Source organism: Podarcis cretensis, assembly GCF_951804945.1.
Source record: "Podarcis cretensis genome assembly, chromosome: 14".
Classification (NCBI taxonomy): domain Eukaryota; kingdom Metazoa; phylum Chordata; class Lepidosauria; order Squamata; family Lacertidae; genus Podarcis; species Podarcis cretensis.
This window is the reverse complement of record NC_137183.1, coordinates 10739842-10764641: the sequence shown is the minus strand read 5'-3', so window position 1 is coordinate 10764641 and position 24800 is coordinate 10739842. Positions and strand designations below refer to the sequence as shown.

General features: G+C 41.5%; 1 protein-coding gene across 10 annotated transcripts in view; it reads left to right on the top strand.

Moving 5' to 3' along the window:
- The window catches only part of MYO9A (myosin IXA), a 176566-nt gene that overhangs the window by 99255 nt on the left and 52511 nt on the right, over positions 1–24800 (top strand). For 6 of the 10 annotated variants that reach the window (XM_079953102.1, XM_079953097.1, XM_079953099.1 and 3 more), the window contains 11 exons: positions 831–918; positions 1688–1903; positions 12513–12625; positions 14206–14366; positions 15080–15288; positions 16456–16572; positions 17296–17484; positions 18897–18944; positions 20350–20461; positions 21029–21090; positions 24037–24229. In XM_079953102.1, the coding sequence (XP_079809228.1) occupies positions 831–918; positions 1688–1903; positions 12513–12625; positions 14206–14366; positions 15080–15288; positions 16456–16572; positions 17296–17484; positions 18897–18944; positions 20350–20461; positions 21029–21090; positions 24037–24229 (1508 nt within the window). The remainder of the gene's footprint in view (positions 1–830; positions 919–1687; positions 1904–12512; positions 12626–14205; positions 14367–15079; positions 15289–16455; positions 16573–17295; positions 17485–18896; positions 18945–20349; positions 20462–21028; positions 21091–24036; positions 24230–24800) is intronic. The other 4 variants (XM_079953098.1, XM_079953106.1, XM_079953100.1 and 1 more) reach the window with 3 other exon arrangements.

Here is a 24800-nt window from a genome sequence, read left to right as displayed (position 1 = left end):
TTTTTAGTATACATATATATTCTGGCTTTTCCATTTGTATGCATATTGACATTTACACAGGAACATGTGTGGCTTACCTCCAACCCAGAACAGTATTAACGGGGAGAGGGGTCTATATATACACCTATTGAAAGCGATGATGTTGGGAAGTGTGTATGTGAAAGAATTTCACTGATTTACTCTGTGCTTAAGAAATCAATATTCTACCCCCAAAGTTAAATTTCTTCAACCTATATAAAGTATGCTTCTTAAGTTGATTTACAATATTTTATATTTTCCACAATCTAGGTCTCTGCTATTCATAGGAAGGTGTAAGAACTTATTCAGAGTGCTGAAGCACCTGTCCTCTTATTTGGTCATCTTCAGTTTCAGAAACTTTACCCAGATACTGGCTATACACTTCTGATACTGGGGGTATAGTATAGTACTGGCCGAGAGGCTTTGCTATGAATAGCAGAGGGCTCAAATCTTGCTCTGTCATGAACTAAATTGGTGGCCTCAAGCAAGCCATTCCATCTTAGCTCTCTCCTGTCCCATAATATGGTGTAATAATCCTGATTATTTTACAAGCAGGATAATTGGAAGGATTTCAGCAGGGTTGCAAACAGTGTGGCCCTCCAAATGTTGGTATGCAACTCCCATCAGCCCTGAGGATTGGCCATGCTGGCTGAGGCTGATGAGAATTGAAGTCTAGCAACAATTGGAAGGCCGAGTTTCCATCCCTGGATTATAACAATGTATGTGACTTGAAGGTGCCTTTCCCAAACTATGCATCCTGGAGTATGTATCGGACCTGTTGTGGGTCAATCTGCAATAATTATGTTTTCTAGTTTCAGCAAAGAATCTTCAGCATGTCCATTGCTTCCAAAAGAAGAACATAAAAAACCATCAAAGGTTTCTGGACAAAGTAGGGGAGAGGTACGCAACAACCTTTTATTTCTTCAGTAGAATTTTTTTATTCTGTTGGCTACCTAATAATATGAGAGTAAAGGGGTGGAGCAGGATTTTATCAGTAGGGAAGCAATTGCAAGGTTTAAGAGTGCTCTACAGACAGCAATACAAAGATAAACCATTTGCTTGGTTTTCACTGAGGTAGTAAGGGTGTTTGTGGACTGTACTACTTCAGGCTACAGGTGGGAATTCACATGAATGAATGGTCCTTCAAAATAACAAATCTGTGCACATAGAAAACTAGCATATTCAGGATGTAAGCTAGGCAAAGACCATTCTCCCCAATATTTAGCTTTCTATATGGAGGGAATATTTTTAAAAGAAGAGCATTCAATCATCTAAGTGCCCACCTGCACTCTGAAATCCAGCCCAGCCACTGGATTACCATCTCAATGAGAACTGAGTCCAAGTCCTGCCCTGAATAGACCCTTCACATAAGCTGTGTCAAAAGCAATTGTGCTGTCTGTTTCTGTCCCCGTCCCCCGTCCCCCATTATTTTTATTGGCTTCCATTACAATACATTTTATTTGTGCTGTCCATTTTTGTTGCTTACTACCAACTTGTTAACCCCCCCTAAAAAACCCCTTGCATTTGGAAATTAGCTTTTTTTTTAAAATCCTTGTGGTTGCATGTTCCCCTTTGTTTGACTTCAAACAGCAGCAGAATCACCTGTTGTCCTTTTTGTTTGTTTGTTTAAAGCATTTTCATGTTATTTGTTTTATCGTTTGGTATCAAGCAGGTTGCCAGACCAGCCCATAAAAAGAAAGCCCGCATGGCACGGACACGCTCTGATTTCTTGACTAGAGGTGCTTTTGCTGATTGGGAGGGGGATACGGAGGAAGAGGATTACGATGACAGTTTTGAATTCCTTCTCTCCCTTGACCAACCTTCTCACCCTGAGCCCGGCTGTGCAGCCAGACTTGGGCAGCCCTGTCACAGTGACTCTGAAATGGTAATTGATCCAACACACAGCTGTGTGGGAGCATCTCTTGGCTAACCAGTAGCTGTACTGACACCTTCCACTGCTCTTTCTCCCTTCTTGTAGTAGCCTGTAACCTCCGAGAACATAGTCACAAGCATGTTTCAATTTTCTCTTTTTTTTAAACAGTATTTATATACTGCTTGGTTGCAATAAAACCTCTAAGCAGTTTACAAAAAATAAAAATTAAACATAAAAATTATCCTTTAATAGTTAAAAACAGATACTTAAAAACATTCAGAAGAATCAGAATGAGAAGAATCGTTATTTGCATCAGCTACTAGCCATAGCAATAAAATAAAATGTACTGAAGATAGAGGTAAAAACTTAACTACGGTACATAAAATATATTTTGGAGGTTTATATCAATAATCAAATAATAAATCTTATTCTAATTGCCCCCACTAAAAACCTTGCAGTTTTTGCTGTCACCTGATCATCTTGATCTGCTGAAAGAAAGGACACAGCGATGGTTGAGCGACCTGCCATGGACAATAATAGAGGGGTAATTCAGAAGATTCGATTCAAACAGTAGGCTAAAAAGACATGTGCTTTAATCTCAGCTTCTACATGTCCAGATAAACAAAAACGTTTTAATCAGGTGTCAAAAAGAGCACAGATTACATCAAGTTCTTGGGATGGTCTGAAATATGGGGCAGCCATATTGAGTTAGACTATTGTCGTTTCTCTCTGTAAGTTTCCAACACTTCATCCTGACTTGCAATGGCCCAGTTATGGAGATTTGCAGGTGAAGGGGCTGGTGTACATTCTTTTATTTTCTTTTTTTGGCAAGTACATTATTGAAGAGCAATGGTTGCATCACCAGCTGCAGGGAACATGATTAGCCCCCACACCAGTGGCATTCTTGACCGCCATTCATGCCTATCCTTCAAAGAAAAACTGATTGCTCTTGTAGGCACCCTTCTGGTTGGAGCACAATCTGCTTTACATCCCTGACACATTTATTTTATCTTATTCATAATCCGCCCGCTCATAAATATCATGTTTCAGTACAAATGAAATCATTAAAACCTCATAAAATGGTAAAATCCTAAAATGCAGTGCAGTGACCAAGACTGAATGAAATTAATTTTCTAAAAACACTGTTAAACAGAAATACTTTGAACAGGCAATGGACTATCAAATGAAATAGACAAATATTACTGAGAAGTGGTCTGCCTTCCAGATTTAGAGTACAATAAATGACCATGCCTGTTCCTCAGGGAAACTGGAAAAGAATAAGGCAACGTGTCCCTCTAAAAGTGGCGGTAGAACTGTTTATATGGAACAGCCATTTCCTAATTCCCTGAAGTTCATATTCATTAACTAGCCTTCAAGGCAATGATTGCTTTTAAGTACTCAAAGCCATAGCATAGTGGCTTCTCAAGAGAACTTATTTTGAAAACTTTGGGGATATAGTTGTGTTACAACATTGCTACCAGAGCAGCTGGTTAGCATCTTCATTGATTCACTTCTTGTGGTTTTTACACAGATTGTTATGAAGAGCCCAGTGAGAGGGTAGTGAAGTAGCTTTAAGCTTTCTCCTTTGTGCACACAGGAAATGTGCTATGTTCTTGGAGGTTTACCTTGTTACAAATCACTAGTTTGACTATCAGTAAAGCTTTTCACACTGGGAATCACTGCGTAGGTGCAAAGGGTGCTGGGCTTACTGTTTGCTTGGAGAGTTCCATCCTCGGAAGGAGTCCCATTCATGCCACTTTTCAAAATGCTCCTCTGATTCCACTGCCATAGTTTAACAGATTTCATTTGCATGCAAGTAGTCCTAAACTCTCATCTCATTTGATATTCTCTTTCTTCCTACGCTGCCCTTGGGGCTTCACAAGCTTTCTCGCTGGTAGTTTGGCACACCTACTTTGGGGCAGCTGCTTGCACCATCAAGCTCTGCTTTTTAGCTTATGCTGAATTACATTCCCGTTGTTATATATAAAAACTGTATAAACATGTACATAGGTATGCCATATCCATGTGTATAAGCATACTGCATAGGCATTTAAAGCTGGACGTGTGAATATTCCTAACATATATTTAGTTTCACTGGACTTAAGTTCCTGCTTTCCTAAAGTTGGTAGTTTTTGACCATTGGGGCCAGTTTCTCTTTCTAATCTGGCTAGTTAGAGTAGGGTATTTGATCAATTTTCCTGTGGTTCATTAGTAGTGGTAATAATAATAATAATAATAATAATAATAATAATAATAATTTATTACAGTCAAAGACCAGCTCGCATAACACAATAATGACAGCGTTCATAAAGATAAAATATACAATTTGAGCAGATTGCAGCAATAGCTTGCGAGTTAAAATTTAAATATATACATACACCCGTACAACTGAGATTTGGGCTACCATAAAAATTGATCCTGAGGCGTCCCAAAGGGCAACTTCAGCTTTTCCCTAGTAAGCTATTTTATTCTAGAGGATGATCTGTGCCTACAAATCTGGGCGCAGAATCTGGCTACCAGCCAGGTCGTCTTGTGACCTTGCCTAAGAGGAGAGAATTAAGTGTAGACTTGTCTGGAAGATCGGCGAGCATCTTCAGCAAAGGGTCAGTGGTTTCTCTACAAATCTCAGCATAAAAAGGACATCTAAAAAATATATGTTTGGGGCTTCCTATTTCCCCTAATGGGCAGGCGCAAAGTCTCTGTGCGTACGGGACACTTCCATAGGAGCCTTCCAGAACCGGTGAGGGCAAGACCGAGCTTCTAACAAGAGTGAAAGCCCTTCTTGCATTTCTGGATGCGAGGAAATAGAGATATGTTGCTGGAGTGGCTACATATCTCCCATTTTTTATGATTTTATAATCGGGGACCCTTGTACAGTCCTGTTGTCTCTTTATTTCCATGATTCTTTGCTTGACCACGGATCTAGCTTGGCCCAGGCCCATAGTTATGAGGGTTTGGGGAGCAAAGCCCAGTTTCTGAAGAGTGTTTAGAACTGCTGTCTGCCAGCCAGAATGAAACTGGTTGCTGAGAATCAATGGGGCTATTCCTTTGGGGAGCAGTTTCAAAGTTAGCCGCTTATATATTGATATTAGACTAATATGAGCTTCGACTTTCATCATCCCTGTTTCTAGTCTGACCTATGCATTTGAAAACACATCTGGGAACTTGTAGAAGGGCTCTGAGGAGTTTGGATTTCACTCTTTCAAGGGGAATGTACACGAGGAGGAAGGTGGGCCCAGAAAGGATCCGTAAAGGAGCTGTGCCAACGTTTTGGCTTTATATAATTTTAGTGTCATGGGGACATAAAAACCCCCTTGAGTTCTAAAAAAATTAAAAATAGCATTTGCAGATCTTTCTCCAGCACACCCATTTGAGTTAATATGAATTTTGTTGGATTCTGATACCTGGACCGCCATTCCTAAATATTTGTAGTTCGAGACTTGTTCTATATTTTGGCCTTGAAGTTTCCAGTTTCTGAGATTTGGGTTTTCCCCAATAGCAAGAATTTTGGTTTTCTGATAATTTATTTTGAGGCATTCCGTCTCACAATAGGCAGCAAATTTTCTTAGTGCTCTTCTAAGCCCTATAGGGGTTCTGGATAGTATTACCGCGTCGTCTGCGTAAAGCAGAGCCGTGATGTGCCGGTTTGCTAACTTCGGAGGGTGGAAGTGGTTCATTAGTATTCAGATGTTAATGGCTACCCTTTGCAGAGGCTGCGTTTTAATCTCAAGTAATAATAAAGCAACCTTCAGTACAGCAGTGGATATAGGAAAGGACACTGGCATATATATAAGGTATTTAGCTTGAGCATCCAGTAAAAGAAGCAGGCAAGTCAGGCAGCCTGACTATATGCAGAGTTGATTGATTTTATGAAAGAAAGAAAGTAGGTTATCGCCTCTGCACCAGTTGGTTATTAGTGAACAAAAGCCCTGAAAGTCAATGTTTTCCCAGTGTTGTGCATTAGTCACAGGCTTTTGAGTGCATTAAAGCAATCTTAGGCATAGCGTGTTAGCTATTTGTGATAAAATAAGCGCCTTGCAGAAGACTTGACAGGTTAGCAACAGTTGAACAACAAGTATTATTCATATACAGTCGTACCTTGGATAGTGAATGCCCTGGAACTCTGACGTTTTGGCTCCTGAATGCCACAAACCTGGAAGTGATTGCTCCGGTTTATGAACATTCTTTTGAAACCTGAACGTCTGACAGGTTCCACGGTTTCTGATTGGCTGCAGGAGCTTCCTGCAGGCAATCTGAAGCCGCGATTTGGTTTTCGAATGTTTCGGAATTCGACTTCCAAGGTACGACTGTATATATATTAATGAATACAATGTGCTTCTCTCCCTTGAGCCTAAGAGAGGGTTTAGTCTCTTTTGTTTTCAAAACTCCTTAATAACATAAGTTATTAATCCTTAGCTTGCCTGTCCTCACAAACTCCTCCAGACAGTGTCTGCTTGAAGTCACCACACTCCCATGTTCTCAGGCAAAGAATCAGCTAAGAGAATAACCAACCACCAACTTCCACCACCTTTCCCCAATACCATTTATTTTTTGTGAAATACATTTACAGTGCAAATAGAATACAAATACTAGCATAGCATTGATTTATAAAATCTGATTAAGTGACAGTCCTTCTACTGCTGACTAGCTTGGCTAACTGGCCGTGGCAAAGCAGATCATGATGCACCACTGCACAAAAGAACTTAAATCTGTTCCTGGACAGTGATAAATGTCGCACAGCAACATATACATGAATATAAGTAGAAACATGTTTTTTAAAAAATGAAGTTAATGGTTCTCTGCATTGAACAGCACAAAGTCTCATTTTATAGCTTTTATGAGTTCTGCAGCAGAAATGACATCCTTTTTTGAATAACTTACTTGTGTGGTTGGGAGATCAATCTCAAGTTTAGGACAAAGAAACATTTTTTTATGTAGCAGGAAACTTTTCTAGTCTCATGCTGTGTTGGATATTTATGCTGACAGGCATGACTACAGGTTCTTTTAAAATCTTTTATTTATTTCAACAATATATTCATCTCTAAGTGGTGTACATAGTTTATTGTGATTTATAGTTCTGAAGCTTCTGAAAAAATTTCAGGACATAGAGAAGTTGGGAGATTAACATTTTATCCTTCCAAATCTCTCTTTTGGCTGCAGTTGGAGGTGCAAGCAGAGGTTGCAGTTCATCTTCTCACAAAGTATGATCGCATTTCACTAGCCTGCTATTTTTCCAAAGATGTCAGCAAAGCAATAATATCTATAGTGAAACCATTCTTAGTTACAGATATAGTGAAGCTATATGGTTCTTTTATCTTCTACTGCATTACAGCCATGGTGTTTTCTCCTACTTCAAATGTTCGGTTGCTATAGCAAAGCTGGGTAGATTGTACTTGTGCACCACTGGTAGGGAGCATTGTTCAACCCAGGAGCCACATTCCCTCATGGACAACCTTCTGGGGCCACAATGCCAGTGGCGGGCAGAACCAAAGGCCAAAAGTGAGCAGAGCAAAAGATATGACTCTTACTTTTGCACAATAGGTTGCATTCCAGCCACACACTTCAAGAAGTTTTTATAAACCCATACATACTTCTCCATGATTATCACTTTGGATTTCATAGAATTGTAGAGTTGGAAGGGACCCAAGGGTCATCTAGACCAGTGTTTCCCAACCTTGTGCCTCCAGCTGTTTTTGAACTACAACTCCCATCATCCCTGACTAGCAAGACCAGTGGCAAGGGATGATGGGAATTGTAGTCCAGAAACAGCTGGAGGCACAAGGTTGGGAAACACTGATCTAGACCAACCCCCTGATAGGCAGGAATCTCAGCTCAAACATCTATGACAGAGGGGCATCAAACCACTGCTTAAAAACCTCCACAGCCTCCCAAGGGAGACTGTTCCACTATTGAACAGCTCTTACTGTCAGAAAGTTCTTATTAATGTTTAGTCGGAATCCCCTTGTTTTGTAATTTGAAGCCATTGGTTAGAGTCCTACGCTCCAGAGCAGGAGAAAGCAAGCTTGCTTCATCTTCCAAGTCACAGCCCTTGAGATATTTGAAGATGGCTATCATATATCCTCGTATTTCCTCATATATTCTTCTCCTTTGCGATTTCCCCTGTTAGTGTATATGAATAACTGAGAAATGAATACAGTTACTCAGAATTTAAGCTGGGAATAAGCTTGGATATTTTGGCAAGTGTATGTGGAATATAATAAGTTGGAATCTGCCTTATAGCACTGGCTAATAAGAGGTTCTCCAGAATCTCAAGATAAGGGTCTCTTCTCCCATCACCATCTACCTGATAGTTTTAATTGGAGATACCAGAGATTAAACCTGTGTGCCAAGCAGTGATTTTATCACCAAACAATGGTTCTTCTCCAAAGGAAAGAACAGTATTACATATAAGTGGTTGAACTTCTTTTAAACAAGTTTAAATTTTTCTTTAAATTTCTGGAGCGTTCTTTTAGAGTCGTTATTAATTTTTTTCCACTTGAGAAGCTGAGAGACTTCAAAGAAGTGTGACTAGCCCAAGGTCACCCAGCAGCTGCAGGTGGAGGAGCAGAGACGCGAACCCGGTTCCCCAGATTACGAATCTACTGCTCTTAACCACTACACCACACTGGCTCTCAATAGAGTTCAGGCCTGGTCCAGAGCACAGCTATACAAGGGAAAAACTCCTTCACAACCACGCAGCCAATCAGAGCTCTAGATTGAAGAATCAAAGCATTCTGAGTGGTCGCTAAGCAACACAACTGCTCACTTGCTTGACAGTTTAAGCATCAGTAGGATAATTCCTGGTGTTATACTGTACTTCAGGCAAAAAACGACTTCAATAAGTAGTTAAAGATGCTGGCTTTTCTGAATTGGGTAACTATAGTTCCTTGTTTCAAATGCAGTGGGAAACTGTAGTTGACTGAAGACTTTCTGGCTTTTCACAAGTGATCACACTTGGACTGCTGTGTACAGTACTGGTTACCGCAGTTCAAAGATGATATTTTAGAACTGGAAAAGGTGTAGAAAAACTCAAAAAATTGTGGGCAATTTCTCTATATGGAAAAGTTATGATATTTGGGGATCTTTAAAGGTAAAGGTAAAGGTACCCCTGCCCATACGGGCCAGTCTTGACAGACTCTGGGGTTGTGCGCCCATCTCACTTAAGAGGCCAGGGGCCAGCGCTGTCCGGAGACATTTCCGAGTCACGTGGCCAGCGTGACATCGCTGCTCTGGCCAGAGCCAGAGCCAGAGCCGCACACGGAAACGCCGTTTACCTTCCCGCTGGTAAGCGGTCCCTATTTATCTACTTGCACCCGGAGGTGCTTTCGAACTGCTAGGTTGGCAGGCGCTGGGACCGAGCAGCGGGAGCGCACCCCGCCGCAGGGATTCAAACCGCCGACCTTTCGATCGGCAAGTCCTAGGTGCTGAGGCTTTAACCCACAGCGCCACCTGCGTCCCTTTGGGGATCTTTACTTTCTTTTTAAAATGTGAGTGAGAAAAGTATGATAGTGGTATGCAATATTCCACTTGAGAATATTGAATTAGCTTTGAAATGTAAAACTTAACTGACTGAAGTCCTTATAGTCATTCATAGTCCATCCGATAAAGCAGGTGTGTGGAATCTTTGACTCTCCAGATGTTGCTCCCATCACCACTGGCCATTGGCCATGCTGGCTGGGGATGACTGTAGTTGCAATTCAGCATCATCAGGAGGGCCAAAGGTTCCCCACACCTGCAATAAAGTATGTTGAGCTTGTCTACCAAAGCTAATTCACAATAAGAATGTGTTAATGTTTAAGGGGCCAGGAGGTGCTTGCTGGGTTTTGTTTAAGCTTACAAATGTTTACACTGATGCGGCATCTTCTTTGCTCATGGTAAAGGTGTTGCATCAGGCACAGCTAAGTACCCAAAACCCTTTGGCCCCTGTCTAGCAAGAAGGAGGGGAAACAAACAATTTTCCTGTTCCGCCTTCTACACATCGAAGCCCCAATGAACCCCTTTTTGCATGAGGGCAATGTCATGACTCTTGTGACTTGACAGACCAGATCCCTTGGGAAATTATGGTTGCTAGGTTTGCAACAAGCCAGGATCCTAAAACTGTTAGCAGACTGACTGAAATAAATCTGATGGAATCAAGAGAGAAAAGAAACTGGGACAGTAAATGCACACTGGAACGCGGGTGGCGCTGTGGGTTAAACCACAGAGCTTAGGACTTGCTGATCAGAAGGTTGGCAGTTCGAATCCCCGCGATGGGGTGAGCTCCCATTGCTCGGTCCCTGCTCCTGCCAACCTAGCAGTTCGAAAGTACGTCAAAGTGCAAGCAGATAAATAGGTACCGCTCTGGCGGGAAGGTAAACGGCGTTTCCGTGCGCTGCTCTGGTTCGCCAGAAGCGGCTTAGTCATGCTGGCCACATGACCCAGAAGCTGTATGTCGGCTCCCTCGGCCAGTAAAGCGAGATGACCTAATGGTCAGGGGTCCCTTTACCTTTACCTTTGCCTTTACAGTAAATACACAACTTGCAGGGGGTTACATACCGGAAATCGCACCCAAAGCCAAAATTATGTATAGTCAAAGCATATTGGGTTCAGTGGGGGGTTGAATTGTGCAAATCTTTTTCCCCAGACACCCACCTCCTCTCCACTCCCCTTTTAATTTATTTTTTTAAACAACAACAACTATAATTCGTCTTTTTTGCCAAACACATAAAGCAGAATGCACACGAGTTAAATGTCCATAAATTACAGGCTTACTCTACAATTTTACAGAGAGTAAATGGAACAAAAGCAGTGTATAATATTATATCTACAGTACATTATATAATATTTGGAGAAAAAGAGTTCAGGCCTGGTCCAGAGCAACTATACAAGGGAAAAACTCCTTCACAACCACACAGCCAATCAGAGCTCTGGATTGAAGAATCAAAGCATTCTGAGTGGTCGCTAGGCAACACAACTGCTCACTTGCTTGACAGTTTAAGCATCAGTAGGATAATTCCTGGTGTTATACTGTACTTCAGGCAAAAAACGACTTTAATAAGTAGTTAAAGATGCTGGCTTTTCTGAATTGGGTAACTATTGTTCCTTGTTTCAAATGCCCTGGGAAACTTTAGTTGACTGAAGACTTTCTGGCTTTTCACACGTGATCACACTTGGATTACTGTGTACAGTTCTGGTTACCACAGTTCAAAGATGATATTTTAGAACTGGGAAAGGTGTAGAAAAGCTCAAAAAATTGTGGGCAATTTCTCTATATGGAAAGGTTATCATGTTTGGGGATCTTTACTTTCTTTTTAAAATGTGAGTGAGAAAAGTATGATAGTGGTAAGTGTGGAGGAAGACGAGAGTGATTTATTTCCCCCTTGTAATACTAGACCCCAGGGTCATCCAGTGAAGCTGAATGGTGAGAAATCTGGGACTTACAGGGAGAAAATACTACTTCACACAAAAATCTATTGCTTTTGCCACCACATGACGTGGGGACGCCCACCAGCTTAGCTGACTTTAAAAGGGAATTGGAGAAATGAATGGAGGCTAAGACTTGTAGTGACTACTCATTGTGAGGGCCACGGGGAACAACCACAGGAGAGGGCTTTTGCTCTCGCATCCTACTTCTGGTCTTCCCAGAGGCATCTCGTTGGCCACAATGGCAAACAAGATGTTGGGCCAGATAGATCTTTGGTCTGCTCCAGCCAGTCTTTTCTCAGGCACAAGTACAAGTCTTGTTCTTGTATCATCTTATTAAACCAAGTTAAGTTCATGGGACAAGGCAGTGCATATAGCAACTCTGGGAGGACAGACAGGCTAGCTATGTCTTGTTGCTGATTCATACATGTATCTATTCAAGAGCTATGCACCGTGAACTTCTGCCTGCAGGTCTCACCTGGCCTGAGTCCACTATTAAGTCAAGAAAAGGGAGAGTGGGGCATTATTTTATTGTTGTTCTTTAGCAATGTTACTATTTCTTCCATGTTACTGTTGAAACTGAAAATTCACAGGCCACTGATTTTGACTGTAGTGAGGACTCCAGCTCCTCTCCCTTCCTTTCCCTTATCTAGCCCTACACTCAATCTCATCAGGGGGAAAAATCATTTCCAATAAACTGCTTTGTGTTCATTTCTCATATCTGAATTTCCAGTAAACTGCTAGACACTCCCCCCCAACCTTGCTGTGCCTGGAAAAGTTGCTATAGCAAACCTCTCTACCATAATCCATAATCACATCTTATAAAGAGGGTGTGAAGCATTTTCGGAAGCATAACTGGAGTCCACAGGCACCATCTGGCAGCTTCCGAAAATACATCAGACAGAAAATAAACATGGAGCTCCTTGCTGTTTTCTTTGCTATTGACTTTCTGAGCCAATAGTGGCAGGCGACTGATGTACTACATATTCCTTTCCTCTGTAACAAGGGACCTGTAGATGTTTTCCTTATATAGCTGGTTCTTTGGCAACCAAGCAGAAGTCAAGGCAAAGAATTTTTCCTCCAAGTATATTTTTCAGAGTGAGTTGTATTCTCTGCAGCAGCTTAAATATCTACACCGTTGTAAGATGTTTGTGTATCCTTACAATATCCAGCGACCTTGTGGGTTCTGAAGTATTTATTGTGCTTCTAATTGTTGCAGCTGCTACAGCGCTTCTCTTCAAGTGAAGGCCAAACAACTCTTCAAAAAACAATGTCCCAAGGAGAGCTTGGAAAACTGGCAGCTGCACAGAAGACTGCAGCTGCAGATGGAAGGTATAAAATGTCTAGCCAAAAGAAAGGGGGAGATCCTGAGTTAATTGCGTCTAATTTTCTTTTTCCTCCATATCTGCATTTTATTTCCTGTATGTGTGGACAAATTTCAGAAAGCCATTCTGTTCATCTATATATTTTGCTTTCTCGTTTGCATAAAAGATTATACATTTTGGAGGGAGGAATTGGTGCAGATAACATATTTGACTGTATGATTCCATTTGCGGAGTTAGCTCTCATGAGATGATGAGAAATGCATCTGCATGGAATAGAGCTGTCACTGAAATGAGATCCTGTGGCATGTAGGGCGTTACAGGATTTAGTTCAAACAGTTAACCCAGGATAAATTGTTCATTAAAATCAATCTGCTGTAATTTAAGGTGAATCTGAATGACCAGAAGCATTGTCTTCAATAATTTTTGTACCGCCTTGTTTTCACAACTAATGTGTTTTCTGTATATGAGGAGTTATTTTGTAAAGGAGGCTTTTCACAGGGAGCTGGTCTGTTTGTTTCTAAGGGTTAAAGAAACAGTTATGATCAAAGGAAAGTATGTTCATGGCATGGCAGAGACTTTAGAGTCTCTGGTGATACAGGAGATTAAGTGCAGCAATGATACAGCAACATAGAAAAATGAACAGTGTAAACTAACACTGCCTTGCAAAGTTTCTTAAAACTCATAAGAAACCTCTGAGGAGAAACAGTATGAGTGACTATTTCAGACATTTCACACAGTATAGAAAGAAGGGAAAGATTACAAGTCATTAACACTCTTTCAATGTCTGAAGCTGCTCTCAGCTAAAGCAAAAGTTAATTGACTGCCAAATTTATTCTTATAGCCTCCAGCACCTTTGGAAGAATGGGAAGAAGGTGCATTGCCAACTATGGTTATAATGCTTGATAGTGATTGGCTGGAATTTGATGGGAAAGGCAAGACCATCTTTTGGTCCCACCAAAAGATGCACAAAATATGATGGGTGGGGCAGGAAGCGATCCTCTGTTTCTCTGTAGAGAGACCTGCATCACACTTTGAGCACCTTAGCTGTACTACAAAGGTTGTTTTTAATTCCAGACTGGCAATTAAAACAACCTGACCTTGTTGGAGGATACATATGACTAAATTCTAGTAGCAGGAAGCATTCTATAATGTGCTATTTAAGCACTGTAGCATTAGTTGACTTGGTTGCTTGACAAATCTTCCTGAGAGCTAGTGACTTAACTTAGGGCCAGTTCAGAAGCATGTAATTGAGATGAGAATAATGCAGTTAACCACATTTTAAAAATGTATTTCTGATAGGGTTCTTTGTTTGTTTGTTTGTTTGTTTGTTTGTTTAACATGGGGGTGCTGTCAAACAAATCCCATATTTAAAAGCTGAACTGATGAAGCCTTTGTATGAAGCTGATTGTGATACAATGTGGAATTGAATTAATTGGGTTGAATATTCATACTCGCATTACTTTCCTCCTATTTTCCAAGTGACAATTAGAAAATGTTTAGGAGGGGATATTTACATTGCAACAAGAACATACGGGATAAAACTGGCAGCCTGACTTGAAGCAATTTCTCTTTTCATTTGCCTTTTAGCAGGCCTCAAAGAGCCAAGATGAGATTTTGGGGGAAAGGGAGACAAGTTGAGAAGAAAACACACAGGGAGAAGCTTGCTACCCAGTCAGAGCTGTTGGAGTTGCATTCTGATCAAGATGCACCAGGAAGAGAGATTATTTCAGGTCTACAGCATGAAGAAGGTAAGAGAAATGGAACTATTGCATTTTTATGCAGATTTCAGGTAGTAAGAGGTTACATATGAGACACAAAGCAGTGAGGGATTTCATACCAGTTTTGATCTATGCTGTTTACAGGGAGGGAAATTCTGACACAAGTGCTTGATACAGGGTGACAATCTCTGGGTTATTTGTGGGGCATAGGAATCTCTGGGTTATTTGTGGGGCATAGGAATTCGTTCATTTTCCCCCTCCAAAATATAGTCTGGCCCACCACATGGTCTGAGGGACGGTGGACTGGCCCACAGCTGAAAAAGGTTGCTGACCCCTGTTCCATACTGTTTCCAGGGGGAGGGATTCTGACATAGGTGCTCGATACAGAGTGGCTGCAGACAACCCTTTGCCAAATCATAATATACCACCCTGTAAGCTAGTTGTCTCTCTTGTTTTGCCTAGTAGTGAGGAGGAACTTTCCCAGTGGTTGCAAGCACACTGTACAAAGTTACCTCTTGGCAGCTGTATTCAGTATTTGCCCATAATTTGCCTTAGATTTCCTAGAATAATCCTGACAATGCAGTGGGTTGAGAATCCTTTTGGCATGCAGCAGCTCCTTGCACACACGTCAAGGTTCCAGGGGCATAAAGAACCTTTGAACTGGAGCATTGATGCTTGCAATAGATGTCTGAGCTGGAACACCCTGCTGCTTGATGTGACATGCATTGCTTTGCACTTTTTAGAACTGACTCCCCCAAGGAGTCCTGAGTTGTCTGGCATCTATCGAAGGGAATGTAAGGAGAACAAAGAGCCGTCTCCCAAGGTGAGGCGAAAGCGCAGCCTGAAAATCAGCAATGTGACAATGGAGCCTGCACAGTGGCAGAATGACGCCCTTCAGATCATAACCAGCGTCAGTGACTTGAAAAGCATGGATGAGTTCCTCTTGAAAAAGGTAACTGAACTTTAAAAATGGACAGACCAAGAGTCCTGCATCTCATATCTTTTATAGAGGAAAATTACAAAGGGTAGTTTTGGCATGGCCATTAGCCATTATAGCTATATTATGAAGGCAACTGAATTCCAATTAGGCCGCAAAAGCTGGGTGGAATGCACTTATTGCCTGTAGCCCTTTTTAGTGCTTTTCATGAAAGCATCTGTCTGGACTTTGGGGGGAACAAGAAGCTAGACTAGATTGATCTGATAGCTGGATTAAGCAGAGCTCTTAAGTTAGAAATAAGTAGAATTGCTTATAAGATGGTCTTTTAATTGTGGGTATCTCACTATTCTATGACAGGTCGCTTCCGCCTCACAGCGGGGGCTGTTGCCCTCTGGCCTCCTGGGCACAATTCCTCCCACCTCAGCATGGGCGGGACAAAGTCCCGTGTCACAGCGAGGTGTCCCGGCCACGTCACAGCACCGAGCACCCAATCAGGAGGCTCGGGGGCGTGGCCGGGACGATTTAAACCCGGCGCGACACCATTTTGTTCCCTTTTGAACTCTGATATTGCAGTGAGGATGCAGGTGCACTGTGCCTCTGTTTCCTCATGGTACAGAAACACACTTCTTGTGCATTGTGGCAGGACCTCTTGTCAGTGGGGCAGGGTCCACCAGTGTTGTGGGGCTGGCGGGCAGGTACATCTCCTCACCCCATAATAGCATCTCCAAGTGCATTTCTGAATCTACAGAGGTGTGCAGGCATTCACTTTATATGCAAGAAAGTTAAGAAATGCTCTCAGAGTCCCCGTTTGGCATGGGGCTAAGTCTACTCCTTGCCCCTAGTGAGAACAAGTTTAGCTCCGTTTCAGCTGTGTCCCAAGTTGTAATTACCATATTTACTCAAATGTAATGCGCATCTTTTTGGCCAAATTACGTCACCAAAATTAGGGTGCGCATTAGATTTGATGGCGCGTTTACATTCACCAGCAAATAATTTTTTTGTTTAAAGGTTTTGAAAATTCAGGTGCACATTAGATTCAATGGCACATTCAATTCATGTAAATACGGTAGCTCACACCAGAGCATGATGGAATTAACCTTATCATTCCCTCTGCCTCTCAGGTTCTTTTGCTCATTAGCAAAATTTAATGATATGGTTTAACTTTACTCTGTTGTTTCACAGATGAATGATCTTGATAGTGAGGACTGCCAAAAGGATACTCTAGTGGATGTTGTCTTTAAAAAAGCCTTGAAAGAATTCCGACAAAATATCCTCAGTTTCTACTCATCAGCTTTGGCAGTAAGTTGCAGGGTTCCTATGTTATGAAGTGAAGAACTTTAGCTTGTAGGCTCTTGGTTGCTATCAAATTTCAAAACTTTGCAGAATCCTTGAAATATCTCATTATTATTGCATACCAGGGTGACACATTAGCTCTCTTAAAAGGGGGAAGTGAATTAACATCTGACATCTTCTCTAGGTTGACTACAGCTCATGGTTTGTCTAGAGCAGGGGTAGTCAACCTTTTTATACCTACTGCCCACTAATGCATCTTTCTTGATGGCAAGGTTTCCTTACTGCCCACCAGTGCTCAATGGAAGAAGCATTCAGCTTGTGCCATAGAACCCCTACTTGCCTACTGCCTATCTAGAATCCTGAAACGCCCACTAGTGGGCGGTAGGGACCAGGTTGACAACCCCTGGTCTAGAGCAAGAAAACCCATGAATCCAGTTTTGGACATAACACTTAGCCAAATCATGGCTTAGTTCACAGCAGTGTGGCAGCAGCAGGACTAGAGGGAGGAGCAAAGTGGCTGCAATGTTCTGTTCATCTATGTGATAACAATATTAGGAACAAACACAGCTAATTAAGTTTATTCCTTATAATTTGCATTTGCACTGTTGCTCTACTGTTGTTGAGCTTTGATTTAAACTGATACTTGCTTTGTATTGCAATATAAAAATAAATAAATTTGAAATGTTGCAGATCGAACTAAATCCACTTTCACTTCTTTGTTACTTATAGATGGGTGATGGAAACTGCATCCGATACAAAGACCTACATGCCCTCTTTGAACAAATTTTGGAAAAAACTATGAGGCTTGAACAGAGGGACTGGCGTGAATCGCCTGTCCGCGTGTGGGTAAATACATTCAAGGTGTTCTTGGACGAATACATGACGGAGTATATGCCTTCAAATTGTACTGCCTTAAAGGTAAACTGATCTGGCACATCCTACCAAATTATTACTCTTACATTGCACTGGAATAAGGATCACATTCTTTATCTGTACCTTAAGAGCCTCCCTCTTGTGACCTTACTGCCTCTTAAAGCTTTGTTTTGTAGAAAGGGCATTTGTTGCTGAGGTCCTGGCACTAATTAGTTTGTTAAATAACAAATGCAGTTTGAAAAGGTTAGCTTGCAGTCATCAACACAAAATTAAGATCATGAAGCATCAGTGTGAGATGAGAAGGTGAAGTGGCAGTTCTGGGAGGAGACAAGGCGTTGTGTGCATACCTGGGTAGCAGCAACTGCCAATCCAGAGCTCCCTCAACCTCAGTGCTACCTCGCCTGACCCCACCCAAGTGAGCAGTGACACTACCCCCCCCAGAAGACTGCAGCTTTACCCACACAAACCACACTCCACTGTTGCAGAGCATAATGCTTTACTGGAGATGGACATCTCTTTTACATGGTAAAACCTTTGTGCCTGGGGACTGCTCATCTCTAGAAAAGCACATGGAGGAAGATAATTTTTGGAAGCTATTGACTGTATCCTTCACTAGTCCTACACAGAATAGGCCCATTGAAATTAATGAACACAACCAACTTAGGTCCATTAATTACAGTGGGTCTACTTTGAATAGGACTTAGTTGCGGGGCCAGCCCACCCATGAGGCAAGGTGAGGCAACCGTCTCAGGTAACAGGATCCACAGGGGCAGCAGATCCTATTGCAGATATTTATTCAGGGCTGGCCCACCCATGAGGCAAGGTGAAGTGACTGCCTCAGGTGTCAGGATTTACCAGGGCAACAGAACCCAATGTAGATCTTCCCTCACCCCTTCTTCCCTGGCAGGGAGGGGGACATCATTTGGGGGTCTTCCTCAGGTGCCAAAATGTATTGGGCCGGCCCTGCTTAGTTGAATACAATCTCATAATTGTTTACCTATGTGCTCACATCTTTTAAATGGCTGCTGTTCTAGAATAGAACCAAGTCTCTTGGACAGAGCTGGAAGCATGGAAAAACATGCAGAGGGCAGTTGTTAGTACTAATGTAGTTAGGGCTGGATTGTTCTTTATTAGTCCCTTTGTTGAGTATCTTTTTAAAGGCACTGGTATCACCATGGCAGCAGGATTCTAGACCCCTCCAACTACCCCAGAGCTAATTGAGCAGTGTCTTAGGAATGCTAGAGTGCTGAAGGTTGGAAGTGAAATGGAAGAGGGATGTACTGGGCAGGGGAGAAGCATTATGTGAGATACCAAATGTCCTTCTGACATTAATTGGGCCCTTGAAAAGTGCTTGTGAAGGATTGAAAGTTACATGAGGAGGCAGAATGAACTGGAGGGGTGACTGGGAGAACAGTTTCTGAACCTGTTAATTTCTGATTTAGCTCCTTCTGTTTCAGGTAACCAAAACAGAAAGAAAAAAGAGAAGGAAGAAGGAAGCAGATGTTGTAAGTTGAAAACTTCCTTCTTTTATTGTTTAGTTTAAATGCACTATTGTGCACCAAGTATTTAGGAAGGTCTGTTCCAGGAGTAGGGAACCTGTGACTCTGCTGATGTTGCTAGACTACAACTTACATCACCCTTGACCATTGGCATTGCTGACTGGGGCTGATGGGGGTTATATGTGAAGGGCACCAGGTTCCTCACCCCTGGTCTATTCCCCCATAATGAACTCAAACACTACAACTACTGGTCCACAAGTTCATTAGATGTTGCTTGTGTGCCTCTTGAATCCTATTGGCTTTTAGTGTCGGAATGCAAGCACGTCATTCTGCTTGGATATAACAGTCAGAGAATGGCTGATAATATTGTATGAGCCAAAGCTGAAGCTAGGAATCACTTAACGGGCCATGGGTCCTGAACAAAAAAGTTACATTCTTGTAGTCATAAAGGAATAAAGTACTTTTATATATTTCAGAAATTAAGCAATCAGCTTTGTAACAGTTGTTCCGCCTATTGAAACAACCCAGAGTTATAGATCAGGAACAGATCTTCACAAAGCATGCTTTTTGGTTAATTTTACAGTGGCTATAAGACAGGTTTCATCAACTTGGTGCCCTCCAGTGCCAAGTGGTAGGAGTTGTAGTCGATAACATCTGGAGGGTACCAGGTTGGCCAAGGCTTCTGTGGGATAATGTACTAACTGTGTGTGGACACACATTGGTAATCTTAACTGAAATATGTAGAACATTGGGGCTTGCCTTTATGGACAATAGGATTCATAGTTCAGTTTACTTCACTCTGCTTTTGGTGCTTATCCGAGTGACACTCTTCACATTAACTTGGCTGTGGTTGAATTTATAGATCTGCTTGCCCTAACAGCTATTTTTAGAATGAACTACAGACTGCAATTAGTTCACTTTATAATTTGAATCATTAGACTACTGTCCTGCTGTTGAACAACCCAGATCTTGCTCAGCATCATTACTAATGACAAGAAAATTGGGGCTCCCCAGTTGCACAGTCCCTCGTGAACTAAGATATGACAGTGGGAGAATATCAGAATCTCATAAGTCTTAATTATGAGCATCAGGGACTAGGATTCTCTGCCAGTACTCTGCTGAAAACTTTCTAATGGTTGTAACTTTTTGGGACAGCCACAGGGTTGGATGGATTATGAGTCTGATCAAGTAGGACATTTTTATATGTTAAATTATTTGGCACATCACATGCATTCTGGGATATCAGGGAGCCAGCAGGGCCAAGAATGCGCTTTTAGCATTCCACCCAAACAGTGAAATAGCAGCTGTCTGAAATGCTTTGGTATAGCTTAGTTTAGCTTTTTAGCAGAAGGGTAAACACTCAAAACTGTTTTCAGCTGTCACTGAATGTCAAACTGAATTTTTCTTGTAGGTAGAAGAACATAATGGTCACATTTTTAAGGCCACTCAGTACAGCATTCCCACTTACTGTGAATTCTGTTCCTCCCTGATATGGATCATGGACAAGGCCTCTGTTTGTAAATGTAAGCATGAAACGTTTACTCTTACTGATCTACTATGCACTCTTCCCATCTGCACTCTTTCCTTCCTTTTTTTAAAATGTCCCCCCCCCCCATAGACATTTGTCTTGGATCCAAAAAGCATATGGAATATAATAGTGACTGTTTGCATGTGAAAGTTTTCACTATTTCCCCTCTTTGAAATAAGTCAGAAAAAGCAGCAGCAAGTTGTAGTGTACAAACAAGCCATATTTATACCAGCCTATTTCCCGATATTAGAATTATGCACCCAATTCCTAAAATTCACCCTGCCACTGTCCTCTGCTTACCCCTTCCATGACACAAAGTAGTTCAGGATGGACACAGGTCAGCTCTACAGTTGGTTGCCAACAGTGAACACCAGAAGGTTGCATGTTCTGAAGGCCCTCCAGGTTTTAAATCCTGCATTTGCCTCTTGGTGCTAATGCTGGAGGGAATCAGCAGGTGTGATGGGGTGCTCAACCAATTTCCCCTTTTTAAATGCGTTCCCGTCAGCGTCAGCCACGATACAGCAACATTCGAGTGTATTAATTGTTGTGTTCCTGATTTCAGTATGCAAGCATGCTTGCCACAGAAAGTGCTGTCTGAGGACCACAACCAAGTGCCCCAAAAAGGTAAGGTTTCTTTCATCTTCAGCTTGCAGTGGTTTTCCAACATTCCCTTCTATAACTTGCATTATTGGATAGTGAAGGACCTCAGTTTTAGGTATGGAAAATCCAGATTGCTATGGCAAAGTGAGTCTTCTACTAGGCTCTCATCTTCAACTCTGCAGCATAGGTTCTTTGTCAGCCCCGCTTACCACATGGAGAAAGCTGTTCATATCTTCCTCACAGTATATGGATAATGTAGGACCTGTGTTGCAACTGCCATAACAATATTGATTTTCTAAGGCCCTTACTATAACTTAAGTGGCTTAGTATTGACCATTTGGTTCCACAACACCCACTAATTTTATACTCCTACTTTCCAAATAACTGAGTATTGAATATGAAAATAAGGATAATTAATTTAGTTGCTGGCCTACCTCTAAACTGTTCCTTTTCATTTTTCTGTGTTTAGTTCATTCAGTCAGTGGCTGATGTGACTTTGGGTAATGTATTAGGACGTAGCATGGGCAAAACTGTGATATTTGAGATATCCTTTGAGATATTCTCAGGGTATATGTTTTTGTGAACCAGGGTGGCTAACTCTTTCTGTATGTAACTAGTAGTCTTTTTCTTTTCACTGTGAAGCCTGGAAATACATTTGGATGTATTTCTTTGAAGCAGTTTCGGTTTACGTTGTCTCTGGTCTGCCCAACCCAACCCCAACGCCCCATCCCCCGGATTGTGCATGTGCTGTGTTGTGAATAAACCAGATTTGCACAATTTCTGATAAACTGTAGATAGGTCATACACAGGGTACCAATTACTCAAAAATAAATAGGATTTTATTTCTAATAAATAGTACAGCCATCTTAATCTAGCTGTTTTGCTGGGCCTAAATTTGCTGGGCCTGCTGTCAAAAATTTAGCAAACAAGAAATGAGGGTATTCCATCCAAGTGAAATCTAGATAATGTGAGATTTTTCCCATACTAGAGGCTGTTTGCTGCTTGGATCTTGTGTATTAAATGTTTGAATCCAGAAAAGCAAGCTTAGAAAGAATAATAGTAATGTTGGAACAATTGGCTTGAGATGATTTTGTTATACTGTTGTGGTATCACTGAGGTTTTATCTTCTTTGAGTCAGGGTTTTCCATTTTAAGAATGTTTCAAGTTTTTCAATGGTTACAGAAGATGTAACATGAAATGTGAAATAAAAGGTTTATTGAAGAATTCAGCCAAATCTCATGACTTCTGTGGCCTTGGGGCCTACCTTGTTATTTGGAAACTTTTTGATTAATACTTCCTGGCAATTTCAGTCTAAAGCAGTATTCTTATATCAGGATGGTGCTTCAATTCAGGAATGTATTGTTATGCCGAATTTAGAAAATATTAGTGGATCTCAGACATTCTCTTATCTCCTGGTCACTTCATTTTAGGAGGGCTGCCTATTTCCCTCCCTTTCAGTGGCAGCCTTGTAGTTTTTTAGTGATAGTTTGCAGTGACTGATCATTCTTATGCCATAATAAAAAGTGCTTATAGGGCTGTCACAGCAAAAGTTAGACCATGCTGTAATCCTAAGGAGAAGAGTCTGTAATACCTCAACCCACTGTTTGACCCATTTTCTTCAGGTGCATTCCTGCATGGAGAGCCTTATCCAGTGAAAATCACTCCCTTTTTTCATGTGTTAATTGTCATGTTGAATGAGAAAAAAGATAACCAAATGCTGGAAGATCCTGGTGTTGTGTCCCCTTTCTCATTCATTCCTTGGGTTGGGAACTCTTTGCACTTATGATCCATGCTTGCTTTAAAGCCCTGCACTTTTCCCCTCAGTCAGAAGCTCTTGTCTAGGTGGAAGTGTGGTCTTAACTGTTGGCTGTGGAGTCGTTAAATGGTACAATATAAAAAAAAGCATGTCCAGGTCTTCCAGTAGCCTTTTTGGCTGTGTCACAGCCTAGTCATGTTAATTTCTCAGGCTACTGATGGTTTATTTATCTCTGCACTGAGAATTCCTACTGTTATGCATTCACCTGCAAAGCTGAGGCTTGTGAAATGGGAGTCCTGCACTTCAGCAAACCAAGCAGTAAAGCCTAGAGAGAAGGGCAGAGTCAGGAGCAGCCTTGGATGGGGACTTCTTTACAGAGCCATTTTTTTGACTGTGGCTCCACTTTTAGCTCTGAGTTTTCCCTTTGCTGTTAACTGGGACTGTGGTGGTGGTGCTAACACAGTGGTGTGAACCCAGGAGTATAACAAGAACAACATCTATCTAGGAAAAGGTCTTTCCTCTGTCTCTTTTTCTTATTCATACTATGCAGATTTATAGACTTTTTCACAGTATAAAGCCAATGAAGCAGTGCACAAGATAAAAACAGACTAAAACTAGGTGCCAGGCAAAAAGCTATCCTTTATAACCAGCTCTTTGGCCTTTGACTATCTGTGGGCTTTGAAGTGGGTGGGATGTCTTTAATGCAATTGTTTTCTCCTGAGAGAGTGTGGGGGTACCACAGAAATAATGTAGTTTGGCAAAGGAGCCGTGGACTCAGAAAGGTTGAAAACCTCTGCTTTAATGTGTTCCCTCCGAGTTTTAATGTCTCTTTCTAGGGTTGGTTGTAAGTCACTTTGAATTGAAGTGACAAACAAATAAATACATAAATAATAATAAAACTGACAAACACAATTTCTAAAAATAATATCAATTCAACAAACTCTAAAAACAATAAAAACCATCTATATACAAACTGTAAAAGCAACAAAAGAATTTCATCAGATAAAGGTTTTAAAACTCCATGACTGTCTTTCAATACCTTCTCTCATAGGTTTGAAAATTTTGCAATTGCTGTTTCTAATGCTATGTGCTTCTCTCATGCTCGAACCTGTTACCAGGATCCATCCTAATGCATCCTAGGTTCACTGAACTGTGGACAGTATTGATTTGTTGCCTCTTAAAAGACACTGATAACCTCATCTCTGTTCCTCTAGTACGATCCTGAGCTTTCCTCGCGGCAATTTGGGGTTGAACTCTCCCGTCTGACCAGTGAAGAGCGAACAGTGCCATTGGTATTTGAGAAGCTCACCAGCTATATAGAAATGCATGCACTGTACACAGAGGGCATTTACAGGAAATCTGGATCAACCAATAAGATTAAAGAGTTGCGGCAGGGACTGGACACAGGTGAGGAAGCCTTCTAGAAAAGAGGAATCCTCTTCCTCCTGATGACATGCAACACAGATCCACACTGTTTTAGAGCTATAGGCTCAATTTGTACATCACTCCTAATTATGGCTAAGGAAGCTTGACTAGACTTTGGCATAATAGCTGAATTGACAAATAATTTTTGACTATCAGCCAGCAGACCAGAACTGGGAACGTGCTTTGAAGTAAACCATAGTTTGTGCCAGCTTTTGTTCACTCTTTGAATGGATAAACTATAGCTATGGCCATTGTGTCGTCAGCAAGGGCTTGTGGATTATAGAATTGGGTGTGCTCAACATAAGGAAGATGAAAGCAGATAAGCAGGTCTTGACAATGCGTTTCTGCATGTTTGCAAGCTTGGAAGCTCAAACATTGGTTTGGACTCTAAAATCATAGTTGGCTGTGATATTTGAAGTTGACTTTTTTGTATTGTATATAAGGGTGACAAAGAGCTCAGTAGTTTCTGACCCATCCCCACAAAGCAAATCCTTGAAAGTATCCTCTGTGCTGTGTCCATATTATTTTGTAACCTGTTCTTAGGAAGGGGTTT